General features: G+C 36.4%; 6 protein-coding genes and 1 non-coding gene across 7 annotated transcripts; 4 read left to right on the forward strand and 3 right to left on the reverse strand.

Moving 5' to 3' along the window:
- Nucleotides 1-2,661: 2,661 nt before the first annotated feature.
- Nucleotides 2,662-2,733, forward strand: EV154DRAFT_t115. The gene has a single exon. It is a non-coding gene; the product is annotated as a tRNA-Glu (tRNA).
- A 1,277-nt stretch (nt 2,734-4,010) lies between these two features.
- On the forward strand, nt 4,011-6,844 carry EV154DRAFT_524770 (SacI homology domain-containing protein; the record flags this gene model as incomplete). Its single annotated transcript, XM_051603217.1, has 13 exons — nt 4,011-4,030; nt 4,103-4,191; nt 4,253-4,330; nt 4,386-4,513; nt 4,574-4,723; nt 4,781-4,843; nt 4,901-4,934; nt 4,998-5,302; nt 5,362-5,609; nt 5,668-5,885; nt 5,944-6,016; nt 6,080-6,275; nt 6,326-6,844. The coding sequence occupies 13 exons, from the start codon at nt 4,011-4,013 to the stop codon at nt 6,605-6,607; spliced, it is 1,884 nt and encodes a 627-aa protein (XP_051452828.1). The 3' UTR covers nt 6,608-6,844.
- A 1,239-nt stretch (nt 6,845-8,083) lies between these two features.
- Nucleotides 8,084-9,445, forward strand: EV154DRAFT_606408 (uncharacterized protein; the record flags this gene model as incomplete). The annotated part of the gene is made up of 3 exons (XM_051607537.1): nt 8,084-8,293; nt 8,349-8,518; nt 8,578-9,445. 3 exons carry the CDS (start codon nt 8,084-8,086, stop codon nt 9,443-9,445), a joined length of 1,248 nt encoding a protein of 415 aa, XP_051452829.1.
- A 338-nt stretch (nt 9,446-9,783) lies between these two features.
- EV154DRAFT_576299 (uncharacterized protein) lies at nt 9,784-10,593 on the reverse strand (the record flags this gene model as incomplete). The annotated part of the gene is made up of 1 exon (XM_051606485.1): nt 9,784-10,593. Exon 1 carries the CDS (start codon nt 10,498-10,500, stop codon nt 9,784-9,786), a length of 717 nt encoding a protein of 238 aa, XP_051452830.1. The 5' UTR covers nt 10,501-10,593.
- A 51-nt stretch (nt 10,594-10,644) lies between these two features.
- Nucleotides 10,645-14,847, reverse strand: EV154DRAFT_471992 (uncharacterized protein). Its single transcript, XM_051597891.1, has 7 exons — nt 14,549-14,847; nt 13,859-14,487; nt 11,895-13,791; nt 11,470-11,838; nt 11,340-11,412; nt 11,092-11,273; nt 10,645-11,032 (listed from the first exon to the last, which is right to left on the reverse strand). Exons 1-7 carry the CDS (start codon nt 14,788-14,790, stop codon nt 10,684-10,686), a joined length of 3,741 nt encoding a protein of 1,246 aa, XP_051452831.1. The 5' UTR covers nt 14,791-14,847; the 3' UTR covers nt 10,645-10,683.
- Nucleotides 14,848-15,364: 517 nt separating this feature from the next.
- Nucleotides 15,365-16,361, reverse strand: EV154DRAFT_524776 (vesicle transport protein). Its single transcript, XM_051603218.1, has 5 exons — nt 16,219-16,361; nt 16,062-16,153; nt 15,823-16,001; nt 15,682-15,763; nt 15,365-15,628 (listed from the first exon to the last, which is right to left on the reverse strand). Exons 1-5 carry the CDS (start codon nt 16,238-16,240, stop codon nt 15,596-15,598), a joined length of 408 nt encoding a protein of 135 aa, XP_051452832.1. The 5' UTR covers nt 16,241-16,361; the 3' UTR covers nt 15,365-15,595.
- Nucleotides 16,362-16,367: 6 nt separating this feature from the next.
- On the forward strand, nt 16,368-18,264 carry EV154DRAFT_429196 (arsenical pump membrane protein-domain-containing protein; the record flags this gene model as incomplete). Its single annotated transcript, XM_051596457.1, has 6 exons — nt 16,368-16,622; nt 16,691-16,940; nt 17,000-17,421; nt 17,509-17,844; nt 17,914-18,068; nt 18,120-18,264. 6 exons carry the CDS (start codon nt 16,368-16,370, stop codon nt 18,262-18,264), a joined length of 1,563 nt encoding a protein of 520 aa, XP_051452833.1.
- Nucleotides 18,265-18,290: the final 26 nt, after the last annotated feature.

Genomic DNA, 18,290 nt, shown 5'->3' on the forward strand with positions numbered 1-18,290 from the left:
TTTTGTTTTGTTATGGTAAGAAATATAACGTTGCTTGTTGTCATTCATACTAACTTATTATTATTATTTTTTAGGCATGCTGCTTTAAAAAAATTCTCTGATTTTTATTCTGCTTCGGTTTCTTCATTTCATGGATCGTTTGGTGATATCAAATGAGCTGACGCGCTTTTTTTTTATTCAATAAAATCGCTTTTCTAGTTATATTTTTTTATTTTAATTATATGCTCTTACGATCTAATTTTGATCCAATAATAAAAAAAAGAAATGTAAACAATCTACAAAAATAAAGCCAATAAGGTTTCATCATCTAAACTATATGACGAATATAAAACCAATAAAACCACAGCATTTGTAATATTTGACAAAAATAATAAACTTGAGAAATAATGAGATAATAATATATCTATAGGGGAAATAAAATAGTCTAACAAAATTCTACTGCTATGAAATAATTGATCCTTTTTATATTGCACAGCCCTCCTGTGTTTTAATAATGAGTCAACCTCTCTGATTTTGGAATTGATCTATACTTTGTTTCGCGCCTTGGGTTAAATGAATACTACTTGTCAGAACTGTTTCCAGTAAACGTTATCCCATATCAGTGGATCGGAAGCACGAGTATTCTAATAAATATTTAATCTTACGAGACACCTATTTATCAGATCATGCAACGGATACTGTAAAAGATGCACACTTGTTTGCCAAGTGTAATTGGTAAAAGAACATAATAGTTGTAGTTGATCATTTATTAATTATCTTTGTAATGAATAAAATACGATCCCAAATATAAAATGTCTTATCGAGATTTGTATATTTGGCTGTAGAAGATAGGTATCCATTAATTCATACACTATTTCTTTATACTCTTTATCAGCAGTATATTATATCACATATAAGTAATGAACCATTTATATTAATAGCTGTTCTATTCTCTCTCTGGTAGCTAATCCATGGATAGAACTATTATTATTAAGTTACTCTTTCTTATAATTCTTGATTTGATCTGAGAAGATTCTCTTCTCCGATCGGTAATATCGTAACTCAGTGGTATAGCACTCTGTATCCAACTATCATTCGTATATCGCATTTAGACCAATCATTTAATCTTTAATATAGAAATATGTACTCGTAGTAGGAGAAGTTGTATAACAGTATACATGCGTATGCTGATATGCAACATCACAGGTTGTTTTAATTTCATAGTTTATTTATTTAAACGATTTGCTTAATTATTCTTAAGTGAATCGTACCCAAATACGACGGCGTTGCTATGACCAATCGATAACTGACCCAGTAGTATACCTCCATCTATAAAATAAAAGCCAATGGATGGAGAATAAAGCACCTGAACTACAACATGATCATTAAAATTTTAATATGAAATCCACCATGATCAAAATATATTTATGCAAATTTACATATAAATTTATGCCTGAGAAGCAACAAGCTCAGCATAAAAGTATGCCAAACAAGAGTGAATTTGTAATTGATTTCTGTATTGATTAATGTAAATTTAACCCGTAGAATCATAGCAAATAGAAGATAAAATACAATTATAAAAAACGAAATATAAAGTTATTTATGATAGACAGAATGCTAAAAAAATAGCTTGGGAAAGACTTAATTTGTAGCAAGTTGACAAACCTGTCTTAAGACTTATAATAATAATCCAAGAAATTAAAAATGAGATCAAAAAATGGTTTTTATTACAAAAAGTGATTCATACTTTCTTTACGCCTGATGCAAAGACTTCAGACACTACAATATCTTAAAAAACCAAAAAATGAATTAAATGTCATAGTCCGGAGTCGAACCCGGACCAACTGCGTAATGATCGCGCATGTTCGCCACTTGGCAAACAGCAATCAGAAATCGTGATACGGTCGTATTTTGGTCTTGTGTTTCGCTTGAAGTCTTAAAACACGTGACTTTCACGTGTTTGTTTTACAGTATATATTGTAAAGAAGTAGGAGAAAGGTGGTTGAAGATTTTGGAAGGTGTTATGAAGGTTAATGTCGAAATGAGCGAGGAAGAAGTTCAGTGGTGTCTAAGGAATAAATTGTTTTTCTTGTTGTTGTTGCGCTGGGAAGATCTGGTGTTAAAAGTCCGAATGAATTTTCTAGAAGTCACGTCAAGTTTGAGAAATCCATCTTCTATTTTTGATAAATCCAGAGAATCGGTTTTTGCTAGTTGTCGCAGTTAGAAGAGGAGCTATTGTCGTATTGAATATTTCTTGGATGTTATTATTTGAATTTTTGACATCTGATTTATTTTCATTCCCTCATTTTATTTTTATACTTTCATTTATTTTATCCGTATTTTTAACTTATGATTTATTTGTTTGACAATGGTCGATCTGATCTTGTATTTATATTTTTGTGTATATTTTTTTTTGACAGCTATAAAAGCTTATTTTATTGATAGTGAATAAAGGTTATCTTTTTCCTAGTTTATATTTTTTATATTCTATTATTTTTGATACATAACTTCTTTGGCAGCTTTCCATTGCTTACTAGTGCATTTTAATCTCTTCTCTCTGTTTGTATAATCTGATATCAAGTCTTTACAGTCTCCTTGAACCATCATTTTATATATTGTTTATTCTCGTACTCTACACAAGGTAAACATAAAAGACAGTCAGATCCTTATCAAAATATAACATCCTCAATGGTCCAACGGCTAGGATTTATCGCTTTCACCGATACGGCCGGGGTTCGACTCCCCGTTGGGGAATTACCTTTTTCTTTTTTTAAATTATTTGCTTACGTAATATGCTGTCCGACAAATCAAATTAATATGTAACAAAAAATACAAATATAAAGTGGATAAATAAGATGATTTATTTGATTTTTTTTTATAGTTATGTGACAGTAATTTATGTAGAACAAAGATGGTTTGTATTTTTCGTAATAGAAGCTCAGTAGCAAATTCAGAATCTCAATTTAAAAATCATTTTTCACTACATTAATAGCCTCTATTATGTTTTTCTTGACATGATATATAAAAGCTAATATATTTTATTAATAAACAGAAGTCTATAGACTGATTTAATTATGTGATTTTTAATAGGGAAAGTTTTAAGTATAATATGTAAGGTGATAATTATCTAGCTTTTGATAGGAAGGTCGCTTTTAACAGTATCGTGGTGATTATGTGCAGAAACACAATAAAAAGCAATTTAATTGGCACCTCAATAAATAAAATATGCAGTGATCGAAGCCATGATTTTCAACAACTATTAACATCTAAAAAATATCCTATAATCTATATTTCATACTGTTGGTATTCCTACAGAACTACGGGTATTATCTTGGCTAGTTGGCTCACAAAAGTGTACACACAGTTGAATGTACGTCGAATGTATGGAGCATATTCCGTGTCTTGTATTCACTTTCAATCTATAATACGCTTTTCTTAGGGACAGCCAAAGTGCACGTAGTCACAACATGCGATCCGTGATCTGGCTATCCTTTAGACTTGACAAGAAAAGATAATCAAAAACAATATGGTATTTACAAATAGCTGAATTTTGAATGATTTGTACTTAGTTTGAAAATTCTACCAGCACTTCTTCGCTTTTAAGCTCGTTTGATCTCAATCTTACGCGGAAATATTAAGGTAAAGTCCAAACGAGAAGCTGAAGGTAAGCTATAGCACAGCTATACTGGTTTACACTTTGCTGGTTGTAATAGATTTGTATCTATTTCAAGTTAAATTAAGTTATATTGACCTCTTGGTGTCTATTAAAGTATCATAATCCCAACATTGCGACTACGCGCACCCTGACTGTCCTTAAGAAAAATGGCTGTCCCTAAGAAAAATGGCTGTCCCTAAGAAAATTTGGCTGTCCCCAGGAGACCCGCTTATAATAAACCACTTTCAATGTTTAATACATCCCTGCCAGTCATGTACTGTATTGTACTACGGGCGGGTTCCTAAAAAGTGTGTTGGAGTTCGAGAGGTCAACATCTCTTTTTTTTTGTTTTTTGTTTCTTTCTTTTATTTGTAAAATGTATAAAGATTTTAAACTGTAAGTCATCGCAATAGAAGTGATTCAAACATTATTACCCTCAAATAGTTTAACACATTTGAAAAAAAAAAGATATATTACGAAGAAGGCGTATGTGCTTGCACCAACTACAGGACCTAACTTGACTGTTCATCGCGACTCGGGCTTGATTGAGTTATCTGGTAAATATGACACTGATAGCATCCTACAAAGAGTTACTTAATAAAAAGGTACTAAACTTAGAAACTGTACCTCCTACCAGTGAACAAGAAAGTACCTTGAACGTATACGGTCTTTTAGGTTTTATCAAACTCTGGGCTGGTAATGTATTTATTTTTGATATAAAACTGGGTTTTAACAAACTTTTATCAAAAAGGTGATTATATGTTAACTATCACCAAACGTGAACAAATTGGTACGATTTATGGTAAGGCTATTTATCGCGTAGGGGCCTTCCAAATTTTGCCTTTAGCCGAAAATTTGAGCAGTTTGAATGAAAACCAGGTACGACATAAATTGGAGGAAGAAGAAGGGGGAGTTTCTAAAAGCTTATTATTTTTTTAGAGAGTGCAAGAACAAGAGTTTGTTGATCTTCTTGAAAGCCATCTTAAAAACAATACCTTCTACTATTCTTATGATTATGATTTGACTCAGTCGATCCAAAGACAGAACCAATTTAGTTCTGAGAAATTAGCCGAACCTTTGTATAAGAAAGTCAGTTGAAAAAAAAAAAAAGTCAGTCTTATAAAAGTTAACCTTTGTATGTTTTAGGCTGATGAACGATTCTTCTGGAATCGATTTGTATCTTCTAAGTTAATTGACGCCAGTATCGACGTAAGTCAAACAATAAACTTACAGACAATTGTAAAAAAATTTACCAAAGATACTTAGGTTTCAAACTTCATTTTACCCGTTATGCAAGGATGTACGTATATATCTATATATTTAAAAAGAAAGAATGACTAATCCTAATTGAATTTTTTGATAGTCGTTGAATTCAATACCTGTAAAATTAACAACAAAAATTTTGTTTGGGGTTTAATTACACGTAGAAGTAGACACCGTCCTGGAACTCGTTTTTTCTCACGTGGTATCGATGCTGAAGGTCATGTATCAAACTTTGTGGAAACTGAGCAATTGGTTTTGTACGACGGCCCATCTGCAAGCCAGTCTGTTGAGGGTAAAATAGAGCTGTCCTATGTTCAAACGAGAGGTTCAATTCCTGTTTACTGGGCTCAAGTGATCAACCTTAAATACACTCCTCGCCTTTGGATTGGTGAGAGCAGAAAAAGCGTGAGTTTATTGCCTTTGATTTTTGTCTATGAGCTTACACGTTTTCTTTTGTATCATAGCTAGCTGCCGCACGTGCTCATTTCGACGAACAAATCCGTATTTATGGCCCACAAATCTTGGTCAATTTAATCAATAAAAAGGGTTACGAGCTTCCAATGGGCCAAGCATTTGCCCGTACTGTGGAACAATTGAATGATCCCCGCATCTACTACACGCACTTTGATTTCCATTCCGAATGTTCCAAGATGCGTTGGCACAGAATTCAACTTTTGGTAGACCAATTGAAAGAAAAGCTGATTGAACAAGGGTAATACTTTTATAACAAAACTTTATGATGAAACTAAATGATTTTTTTTTTTGGACAGTTACACTTATGTCAAAACCACTGAAAATGGCCCTGTTGTGGTAAAGACTCAAACCTCTGTTGTTCGTACGAATTGTATGGATTGTTTGGATAGAACCAATGTTGTTCAAAGCACACTCGCAAGATGGGTTTTGACGGAACAACTTCGTGAAGTTGGTATTCTGGAACAAAATCAAAAGGTGGAAGATCAAGAGGATTTCATGATTAGCTACAGAAACAGTAAGAGCAAAAAAGAAAAAAAAAAGCAGAGAAACAAAGAAACTAAAAAAGTAAATAGCTTGGGCTGATAATGCTGATGGTGTTAGTTGTGTTTATTCTGGTACAGGCGCCCTTAAGACCGATTTTACTAGGTAAAGTTAGAATACAATCACCCAATTTAAATTGATATCAATATTTATTTATTTTAAAAAAAGAACTGGTCAACGTACCAAAGCAGGTGCTTTGAACGATTTATCAAACTCGATCACTCGATACGTCAAGAATAACTTTTTAGATGGAAACCGACAAGATTCATTTGATCTCTTTCTTGGAAGATATCGTCTTGAAAACGATACCTCCGCCAAAACACATAACCCTTTTGACGAGAGTAAAGCTCTCCGTGTCCGTGTTGTAAGTCCCAACTTCAAATTTCAGAGACCAAGTTTTAATGTGTATTGTAGGTGCCCTATATCCTTTTATTTGCACTCTTTATGCTTATTTTGAACATTGTTCGACCTGGATATTCTGGATTCCAATCTGTCTCTTCGTATCTTCTTTTACTTTTATTCTGGGTTTCCGTCTTAATTTCAGGTGTTCGATTTGCCCTTCAACATGGTAGTGAGTTTGTTCAATGGCCTCATTTAGTTAAGCTTCCTCCTACCGATGATGTTTGTGAAGCAGGCGGTTTTACAGAAAAGGGTAATATGTCTCCTCCCGAATTTGCCGAAAAGCGTCCCCTTTAAATCATACATGCTATACAAGACAAGTTATGAGTGCACCCCCAGAATAAAAAAATAATTTATTTTACATGCATAATCTACGGACGAAATGAAAAACGAAAAATATTTTTCTATTATATGGGTCTGCCGTTAAAGCAATAATGAAGATTTGTTACTAAAACTATCTTAAAGGACACCGACAAATGTAGCATTTGCAATTTAAAAGGTTGCTACTTGGATTAAAGTTTAAGTTGTTTTATGTGTCGAAGGTGAAGTAATTAAAGATTTTGATACACTTCAGCATCAAGAAAATGACTAGCTTCAATTTTGAGAAACTATTTAACAAATAGAGTACTGTTCCCACGAAAAAAATGTATCCTGAAAGCAGTTAGACTGCTCGTTATATGGTCCTGTTGAATGAATCTAGTAGATTTCATAAAAGGTTTTTCAGGAAACTGTCGGAAAATGTGCTACAATCAAACGCGGAAGAAGAGATTTACATCAAATTTTAACAGCTAACAGAATGAACAGGTTTCAATTAACCAAGCAATACGAACACAAGTTTAAAAATTCAAAAAATACCGTAAAATCCTCCTGAGTAGCAACCCGCCTGAGTAGCGGGTGCTAAAAGAAAGACTTATAACTGGTTTGAATTCCTTGGAGAGATATAAATCTGAATAGCATCTTGCAAAAAAAGTCCAATATGGCAGATATTTTTCAAAAAAACGATGTCAACCTTCGAACCAACCATTACACCGCTCATCCTTTGCAAAGAAGACTACGACTATCTACCTATCTTAAAATACAGCAGTGAAACAGGAATCTAATTGCAACGTAAATAAACAGTTTGTCATTGATGTTATTTATGCTATGGATAATTGGTCCGTTCCCAAAAAGCTGATCCAAAAAGCTACTAAAAGGGCCCACTTGATTGAAAAACTCAGAACAGATTAATAGCACCCGGTCTGCAAATGTACGGCTCTTAACAGGCAAAGGTAGATAATCCTGTTCCCATAAACGAAGAGTGATTATTCGCTTTACTAGACATGGCCTTTGGAGATATTTATTTCACTTTCTTTTAATCTAGTTCACTCTCCACTGAAAAACATGCGTATTATTCCGAGATTTCGACATCTCGAAGCTCCTAAAGAATAACACAGAATAGCAAGATCTCAAGATGATTGAGCAAAGGTAGATATGTTCAGCAATGTTGTATCAGGCCTTTTAATCGCAGACCAATTGAAGATACGCTTGAATAGTAGGTAGGCTCAACTGTTCTTGGTTTTAAACCAATATGTTTACATTTTGAACTGAAAATGGTGTATCTTACAATGAAACCAGTTAAAAAGATTAATGTTTTCCTGTAAAAATTCATGTATACTTGCTGTTCTGCCCGACTCGTCCTGTTTAACGCAAGATTGATAGAATACTTCGTGTGAATTTTATAAATGCATATAAAGCACGAAACAAATACTTTTGTGATTACAATCATATCTTCTCATGTCTTCTATTCCATCTGAAACTAGTTCTAAACCAAAGTATATTCTTATTACTAACGGTGAGTCCTATGTCGGCCATTCTCTGGCAATTTTTATCGCCGATCAATTGGTTCGAAAAGAGGGCCAACTGAAAAAAAATTGGCGTGTTCGAGTTTTATGTGAAGATAAGAAAAAATTGCAAGACCTCGAGAAAAAGGGCATTGAAGTCAAGGTAATGAAGAAAATTCTGTAATTCTCAAAGAACAATCCCCTAAAAGAATTCATAGGAAGTCGATTATGAAAGCCAAGCTGTTCTTCGTGATCAAATGAAAGGCCAAATCAAGACTATGATTTGTAACCCTTTCTCCCAAAATGATGACCGTTTAATTCATCGAGGTAAAAATTTGATTGACGCTGCTATTCATAACAAAATCAAGCGTATCATGATGATTTCCATGTAAGCATATATACATACACACGAATATGTCTGCTTTACTTAGATTTCTATGTTCATAGGATGGGATGCTCATTTTCAGAAGATAAAGAAACCCCTGCTGGTCAATTCAACTTATTGGAGGAACACCTTCGTAACTGCTTCAAGTACGGTGACTGGGTTGTTTTCAGAATTCCCATGATTCAGCAGTACATGTACTTTTGGTCAAGCATGATCGAGAACAAGTCTGTTATTGGTATGCCTATTGCCGAATCCAATATGCTGACCACTGTTAATATAAAAGATGTTTGTGAATGTATCTGTCAAGCTGCCTTGTCCAAGAAATGCATAGTTTGGGGTCAGACAAAAAATGATGACGTTATCAGTGATAGCAGCAGCAGCAACAGCGAATATGTCACTACCCATACCACACTCAAGAGAGTCTATGAATTAACAAGCGATAACGTTATGACACTCACAATGATTGCTCAGGCACTTTCTGATGCACTTAAAGAAGCGGGATTTAGTTCCGATGTCGAACCTGCTACGATTACCAGAGAGCAACTCGAGAGTTACTTGAAATTTGTTTCTGAAGAACCTGCTGAAGCTAAGGTCGAGTCCTTTTTGACCATAATTTTCCCTGATATTATAACCAAAAAACGCAATATTAGCACCGGTGGATTGCTTTCTAACTTCAGATCCCTATTTATTGGTAGCGAAGTAGCCAAACCTTGTGAAATGGACGATCCTAATTGGTACCCTTCTCCTCCCAGGTTTTTGACTCCATTTTGTATCCAAGTCATCCTGGATCATCTCAATATATCTCGTCAACCCGAAATTCCCATGTTGCCAAGTAGTGATGTACGTGATATCACAGGTCGCAAACCGATTGACCTTTCCTCTTTCTTCATGAAAAATCGTCGTCAGTTCCGACCCGAGTTTGTCAATTGATTTTTTTTAATGCAAATATTTCAATAAACAAACAATGATGCACAAATTCCTTAATTTTTAACAAATACATCCTTCTGGATGAATATTTTTTTAATTTAATATATCTAACATTCTACATTTTTAATTTTTTTTATAAGTTGCTGGCAGCTCGCTTTAAACAGTACCACTGGCACCAGCAGCACCTTCGATAGCAGCAGCACCCTCAACAGCAGCAACACCTTCAACAGCAGCGGCAGCAACACCTTCAATACCAGCAGCACCCCAAACATTTGCTTGAAGTCTGTTTTGATCATCTAGTAATATAAAAATGTGAGTAACAAGTTTAACGTGTATCAAGACTACTTACGAGCAGCGGCAGCTAAAGTAGTTCCAGGTCCGTCAACCAAGGGAGCACTGGCAGGTTCAACCAAAGGGGCTACCTCAGCCTTTTCAGCCCAAGGATTGGCAGAAGCTTCAGCCATAGGGGCACTGGCAGATTGAGCCCAAGGGGAACCTTCAGCCTTTTCAGCCCAAGGATTAGCAGAGGCAGAAGCAGTATCAACAGCAGCAGCTTCAGCTTCAGCGAGAGGGGTATCAGCAATAACAACTTCAGCAGCAGCTTCAGCAAGAGGGGTATCAGCAATAGCAACTTCGGCAGAAGCGGAAGCAGGAGTTTCTTCACTTGCTTCAACAGTAGCACACAAAGCGTACAGTTCTTGCTCAGCAGGAGCTACATTGACAGCTGGAGGACCAACTTCATTGGCCATGGCTAAATGGTTGGTGCCAAAGTTATTTGTTTCCCAAGTTTGAATACGGACACTTCTTTCGGCCGACGCCAAACATTTATTGACCATGGCGGTCAAATCCATGGAATTTCTGCTATCGACATCAACTAATTTACCACCGAGAGTTTGGCAGTAAGAAGCAGCTTTGTCGCCAGAGACACGGAGAGGTGTGATGAAGTAACGTGAGTCCTCGATATTACAAGGAGTTTCAGCACGTTTGGGAATAGAGGCGGCATTAACAGTAGCTGCTAACAAGGCAGATGAGGCAATGATAATTAAACTGGATTTCATGGTATAAAAAAAGATAAGTTGAATGAAGTTCGATAAAAGAGGCAACAAGAATCATAAGCTTTTTATACATGTCATAATATTCGAGAAAAATAAAATGTTTTTGTGAAAATTTAGATCTGGACCTTTTTTTTAAACGAGGTTTCGGTTTTAATAATTGCGTTTTAAAATGGACGAAGAATGTTTTTATTTAGCAGATATTCTATGCACTTCATACCACTCGCCACTCATGATATCCAATGTTTGGACGTAGTATTGAGCAATGGCTTCCATTGCTTGTTCTTCTTTTTGAATCTTTAATATGTTCTTCTTTGGATTGAAATCTTTTCGCCAATTATCTTGCTGCTGTTGCTGTTGAATGGTCTGGAATGATTTTTTGGCTGCACTGTCTTTAACGGGTTGAAACAGACGACGAATAGGTGTGATGGCAAATGAAGGACCAAAACTTTCGACTGGATCATAAGTGAATGTTGGCGTAGTGGGTTGTATGCACCTCGCGTCTTCAATTTCATCCAAAAGTTCCTCAGGCACATAACTTTTTTTTCAAAATGAGTTATTTAATGTTCATAGCAAAAATCAATTGTAAAAACTTACATCTTTTTTCCTTTACGATCCGTATATTCATCGGGTTCAGCTTTAGGAATAGGTTGTATGTCTATGGGGGAAACCTTGCCCCACACTTGTTTCGTGGAGGACGACGATTCCGCCACTGTTGTTTCAGCCGTGAGAATGAGTTTTCTTCTTTCTTTCTGAGACACCTTTTTAGGGACGGATGACTATCAACACATTTTTAGAACAACCTTCTTTTTTTTTTTTTTAATGCAAAATGTTTTCTTTCATACCTTGACATTTTTTGATCCTGAGCCAATCGGTTGATTTTCCGTTTCAAGAATTTCACGCAGTGACGGTTTTGATCTAATCAATGTTAATTTTGGCATGCAAAAAAAAAGGCCGTTCTACTATCAAACTTACACTGTAGTTTCTTGAGAGGACCATCCAGAGGATCTTCGCCTTGGTTGTGTTGTCAATTCCACAGGTGCATCCACTGAAACATGTTTCTTCATTCTTGCTTCGGCTTTTACTACTGCCACCACTGGAGCCACGCCTACGGGATTTTTAATAGGTCGCGTAGTAACTAATGTCTCCAAGAATGAAGTAATACCATCCAATCTTCCCTGTGCATACAAGGACGTAGAAAATTCTGGATCCTCAACCTCCAGATAGGAATCATCCTGAAAACTAAAAGCACCTCGTGAAACTGTGGGTGTTTCCATAATTTGACAACGGCGCACATAGTTTTCTAAATCTCGTAAAAGTTGCACAGAGATAAAGTCAAGCATGCTTCATTTTTTAATAGTGTTAAAAATAGTTTTCTTTTTACACTAATCATTTCTTACCTGGATCCTAGAAATGCTGGTAAATTGACACTGATGAATTGTAAACAGGATTCTTTAAGTGATTCAGCTAAATATGCATCCGCATGTTCATAAATAATAGCTGCAGATCGAAGTGTGATAAAGCGCACCAGGGCACTTTCCGTAATAACTTTGAGACGTGTCAGTAAAAGCGCATCTGCTTCACAGAGCACACTCAACAGATAATACATCATGGATTCTTCTTTATCTTTAGCAATAGTATCGAATAAGCTGTTTCCATCTTCATCGGTATAGATGTACTGGATGATCGTATCCATCACTTCCTTTGACATATGATCCAAATTAACTTGCAGAGGGAATCGATCTTGTACCCACACAGATCCTGCTTTTAACATATGGCGGAAATAGTCAGACCGTTGTCTTAATATTACTTGATGACATGTCATAGTTTCTTCCTTTGTTTCGATCGTTAAGTCCGTTCCATTTCTTTTCTCTAATAATCGTCGTAAATCCACCTGTAACGAACTGGTTTTTCGGTAATAGTTTTCCTGTGCAGTCAGGACCAAGTTGGGAATATGAAAGAGTTTGGCTAAAGCCAAAAGATCCTTTTGAACTTGTTTGAGAGTGCATGTTTCCAAGTAAGCGAGTACTGGCATTTGAAATCCTAATGACATTGGATGTTGATATTCATCAGTGTACATAAAATCCAATAGTAATAACACCGAGGCTAAATGGCACTGGTCGATATAAATCTCGATTTTACCATCGTCTCTCTTATCTAGACGGATTTTGATATCGCTTTCTCGGTCTTTACATTTTATCAGTCTCTTGAAAACATCACTACGACATCGCAAAATCGTGCTATGACAATGGATACGTTTTTCATCCACAATCAAAATAATATCCAAGGTTGCGTCGTCGGTTGGGTGGCATCGGTTCCATGCATCCTCAATTGATTTCGTTTTGAGTATTTTGTAATGTTGCTCTAGTTTCTGTTTTTCTGCAGCATAATCATCAGCATCGTGTGTTTCTACACGGTTACTATTGACTTTAGTATATTTTTCTAACAGGCGATCTAAACTGGCCTTTTCCTCTTCCATGTAATTATCCAATCTTTTCTTGAGCCAGCTCGAAGCTTCGATATGGGGTAAGGAAGAAACTAAATCATGCACCAGTGTAGAAGCGGGTATTTGGGTGATAAGTGGTAGCTGATATTCAGAGCGGATGGCAGCAAAAGCACCACTTGAATTAGCACATACTTGAATACACCGTTGTATGGAAGGCACGTTATTAAATTTATACCCGTTGGCTTCAGAACGACCAATAAATACATGCCCTGACTCCGTACATAAGATTGTTTCTCCGTGTTGACCAATACTGACATCTACCGCAACCAGATGGTTTTGTCCAGACCAAATACGTTTGGGCGTGGATACAGTGGTGGTTTTCTTTACAGTTCGAACAGTCCAGAGAAAGATATCACCCGTGTTGGTTAATGCGCCTAAATAATCTGTCCCACTGCTGATGAGTTTAACGGCAAATGTGGGTTCGGAACGATGTACTTGGATGTTGCTAGGAAATCGACGAACAGGCAGGAAGAGTTTTTTCTGGGTGAAATCACAGAGCAGTATAATTTCATGCGCTTTGGTCAAAATGGCAGTGACATTTTCGTTGGCTACGACTTGCAAAATAGGACTGGATAGGGTGCTCACTTTTCTAGGTGTCGGTTGACAGGTCTCATGATCTGGTTGAAAGTAACCTAATTGACCTCCATTCTTACCAAATGTAAAGATATCTGTCGAGGTATATACCACAGAATGAACAGTTGAGGCAGCAGCACCTATAATTGCTTGCTTTTTTAAACTCTGTGCCTGAATTTTACGGGGCAAGGCTTGCATTGGATTCTCCGTTTCATAACCTTATATAAATTGAATAAGCTTTTTGTTTTTTTTTTTTTTTTTTTTGGTAAAGAATCTAGTAATTACCTAATTGACCATGATTGTTTTGACCAAAAGTAAGAACATTTCCACTAGCTGTGATAGCAACTGTGTGATCTCGACCGACAGCAACAGAGATAATGCGTTCAGGCCATTGAACAGGAACAGGTGTAAACTGTGTTTCTTTACCTGTTCCCAAACGACCACCACTTCCAAAGCCGCAGACCAACAGATTCTGCTGTGGCTCATTTGTCAAAACAGCCATATGATACTTGGACATGACAATACTTTCGATCACACAAGTCGGTCTTGTCATGATACAATTCGATTGTTGCGAGGCCAGTGTCAAATGTACACGTTCTGGTTTCAATCGGTTTTCCGAATCTGCATGGCCCAGTACATAATTCGTGTTATGGCCCCATGTATATAAATCCGTGCCTCCCTTTCCAATATGCTCTACTTGCTGCTGCTGGATCATGTACGTTTCATCCAGCTCATGCATCGAAAATTCGGTATCGATCTTTTTATATTGTACTTGATGTTTGGGAAACGTATCGGATAATGTAGTATTAAATAATTCAAAAGCGTCCAAACCTTCCCTGTCTTTGATACTGGGGTCAATATCTTGTCTTGCCAACAACATGCGAGCAATTTCAATATTGCCCATGTACATTGCTCTTTCAGACTTTGGTTAATGTCGAATTCGTCAAGAAAGAGAAAAGGAGATCTCATATTTACCTATGGAGTGCTGTCCAACCATTCTCGCGATCACATATATTGACATTGACAATAGGAGAACTGATTAATGCTTGGGCCATTTCAACTCGGTTCCAAGTGACAGCACAGTGCAAAGCGGTTCTGCCATAGACAGAACGTTTATTCAAATCAATGGGTTTGTATCGTTTAGAATCCCTTGTTTCAATCAAGTCGTTTAATAATTGAAGGTCATTGTCTCTAACTACTCTAAATATCGAGGTCATGAAAGTACTGCGGTTATAATAAAAAAGAAAAGGATAGAATATATGCCTGCTTGGCCCAGCTTTTCTCATTGATTGTAGGGATTTAAACTTTTGAAATTCAGTACTGATGTCCCCCAAAAAAGGTTTTATTGTTTACATTCATTTTTGACAAGTGTCAAGTTAAAAATACCTGTTGGAAACGAAAACAGCCCTTATTATATTTTCCAAAGTAGAGAAGAAAAAAAGGGTTTATATTGATCAAGCCTTCCAGGTAAAAACAAAGGGTTTGGTACAAGATGCAATTCCCTTCTGATATATTTGAAGTTTATGTATATCTGAGGCGGAAAGATATAATTCCTTAGACTTTAACGCAGAACAATCATGCAGCAAACACATCTCTTCCCACATCTTTTGCGAGATAACATACTTGGCTATTATAGAAACTGGGGCTTGTAGTGAAAGGATGTATCCGGTTGTTGTAGCAACAGCGCTACGTGAAACTCTCATTAATTCGCTTTAACAAAAAAATGCTCAGCCACGTCAATGGCTTTAGCAGAGGACCTAACATCATGGAAGATGATCACAGTCAGGAAATGCTCTTTGATGAAATACACTTGGTAAGTCATTCCTTTTTTTTTATTGTTACAAGATATTCAATTGAAAGCACAAACAATAATAATAATAATAAAAGTTGATGTGTGTCACCCTACGGAAATTCGCTCATTATTTCGTCATGGATGATTGACAGGCTGCCACGTATATTATCGATATTGTGTTTATTGGGTTATGTATATGTGATGGGAGGTGGAATTATTGTATAGTTTATTTACACTCGGGTGCGACTCTCTCTTGGAACTATCTAATGATACATGAATTAGAACGGATAAAGAGATAGATGATGAAAGGACTTACTCTAGCAAGTGCTGGATGTGATAAGATGGGTCCAATGACAGGAAGTCTTTTCAGGAAACCAAAGACGACAGGGAAAAAGTCGCTAAATATAACACATGATGAGCATTCTGATATGCCTGGCCCTTAATCTAAATACTTTACCCAAACAAATTCAAGAAACCAAAAATCTCTACCATGAAACCAAAGAATGGATATTTAATCACAACAAGGAGAATACCACCCAAAAAACAAATGGTGCCTCGTAACTTTTCCTTTCGTGTAAAAAACACAAATGTACTTTTGGGTCCAATAATCGCAGTAATGCCACACAAGAAAAGAACCTATTATTATTTTGGGTGTTAAATAAACATGATCTTTGCACAACTTGCTCTTCTATTTACATTGCCGATTGCCATTAAACCTCCATCAAATAGCAACATAACACCCATCATCATGAAGAATAATCCAAATGCAGTCAGACCTACACCAATTTCTATAGGCACCAGCCGTAAGTACCATATCAACTTGCATGGCTTATTTAGAAAAAATAAAACCTACTTTGACTATCACTTAACCACATTCTTTTGGGGATTTTTGTACGTGTTTGAAAGAAAAAGGGAAATTAAATCAAGTTTGTAAACTCAGTGCTCTTTCTTCCCATTTAATTAAAAAATAATTTTTTTTTATATATATTTTTATTGTTGAGAATGGTGGAATCGACATTGACAACGTATTCATATGTTGGCATTGTTATATTTTTACTAGTTGTCATTCTGGTGATAAGGCCTGTAACAATTCGAATAAAGCACATCAAAATCTACTTGAATATTTCTACTGTTCCCCCACTAGGTGTACTTATCTTGCTGATTTGTAGGGCCATTGATTTTCAGGTGGTCTCCAAAGGTTTTTTGGGTTCATTCGGTGTGCAACCATGGGCCATTTTAATCCTGTTTTATTCGCTGGTATTTTTTTTTTTATATTTATCTCGTCCATCTTTTCCTTTAAATGAATACTCATTTCCATAGTAAAGGCCTACATATGCATTTCGTTGGATATGACGGGTGTTTTTCAATTCTGTGCTTTCTGGGTCTCCCGAAAAGCTGGTAATCGAGGCATGCTGGCTTTCACCTTGTTCTTCATATTAACAAGTGTGATGAGTGGCCTCACAAGTAATGATGTTGTTATCCTGACAGGCACAGTTTTTCTTTCTTATTTCACAAAGGTGTCGGATATTCGTCCTACCGCTTTTCTCATGAGTGAATTTACCACCGCCAATATTGGTAAGTCAAGGAAGAAAAACCACTTGTATTTATAAATAGTTTAAAACTGACTTGATTAGCTTCCATGGCCTTGTATATCGGCAACCCTACAAACGTGGTTGTTTCTGAGGCCTATAAAATTAGTTTCATCACTTATTCTGCTTGGATGTTACTTCCAACTGTCGTCTGTATATTGATCTCGTATGTCGTATTACGTATCTTGTTTCGTGGGGATTATTACTTACCACGTCATATTCAACCTCCTGATGCTGATCCCAAGAGTGTTCTGGTAGACCCTCATGGTGCCATCTTTGGTGTGATTTTGCTGGCTTGCTGCTTAGTGACTTTGGTAGGCACATCATTTGCAAGCGTGCCTGTATGGATGATCACTTTACCGTTTGCCTGTGTCATGTTAGTGAGAGACATTCAGTACGATCTAGGCTTTCACATTACTCGCCTCTTCAAGAAGACACGGCCTAACCAAGATATCCCATTGGAACCTGTGCCCGCTACTGTTTTACAAATAGATTCGACGAATAAGTCATCCGAGGTTGAGAATGAGGAGGATGGTTCCACATCCCTCACAGAGTCCGAATCTCAGCATGCCTCTGTGATGCGTAGTACTTCTTATGCAACCTCGGTCATCACAAAAAAAGAGCCTCAAAGCAAATGGTTGAAACCTATTTACAAAGCGTATAAATGGTTTGGGGTGCGTTTCCCTACCTTGAAGGCTGTCTTTGTGCGCATGCCTTGGTCTATTTTACCGTTTAGTTTGGGTATGTTTATGTTGATCGAGGCTTTGGCTGAATTAGGCTGGGTAGGCATATTTGCTACTGCCATGGCTGTATTTGCAAAGAATTATGTGACAGCGGTGTTTGGTATGGTCTTTGTTTCTATCTTGGCCTGTCAACTATTAAATAATCTTGTAAGGTAAATATGTTTAAAAAGTAAAAGAGATCCCCCTGTGTTTTGACAAAAAATTATGTTGTGTAAGCCAATGACGATCCTGTTTACGCAAATTATTCAACACCCTAATTTTACGCAACATGTGCATTCGGATGCTACTATGCAAGGATTCTTATTGGGTCTCATTGTGGGTAGTAATTTAGGCGCGTGTTTGACGCTGGTAGGAAGTCTTGCTGGTATTATGTAAGTTTATCCCTCTTATGTCCAAGTAGTGTTCTAATTTTTTTGTATCAGGTTCGATCATATTCTCAAGGTCAAGGGCATTTATACACTAGGTTACTTTCAGTTCTTGAAATGGAACTTGATCATATTACCGACTATTGCTGTTGGTGCGTGTGCTGTATTGATTGGCGAGATATGGTTCATGTACGAGCGATGATAGTGTATAATTTTATAATTAAAAAC

The sequence above is a fragment of the Mucor mucedo genome (assembly GCF_025094135.1).
Source record: "Mucor mucedo strain NRRL 3635 chromosome Unknown EV154scaffold_133, whole genome shotgun sequence".
NCBI lineage: Eukaryota > Fungi > Mucoromycota > Mucoromycetes > Mucorales > Mucoraceae > Mucor > Mucor mucedo.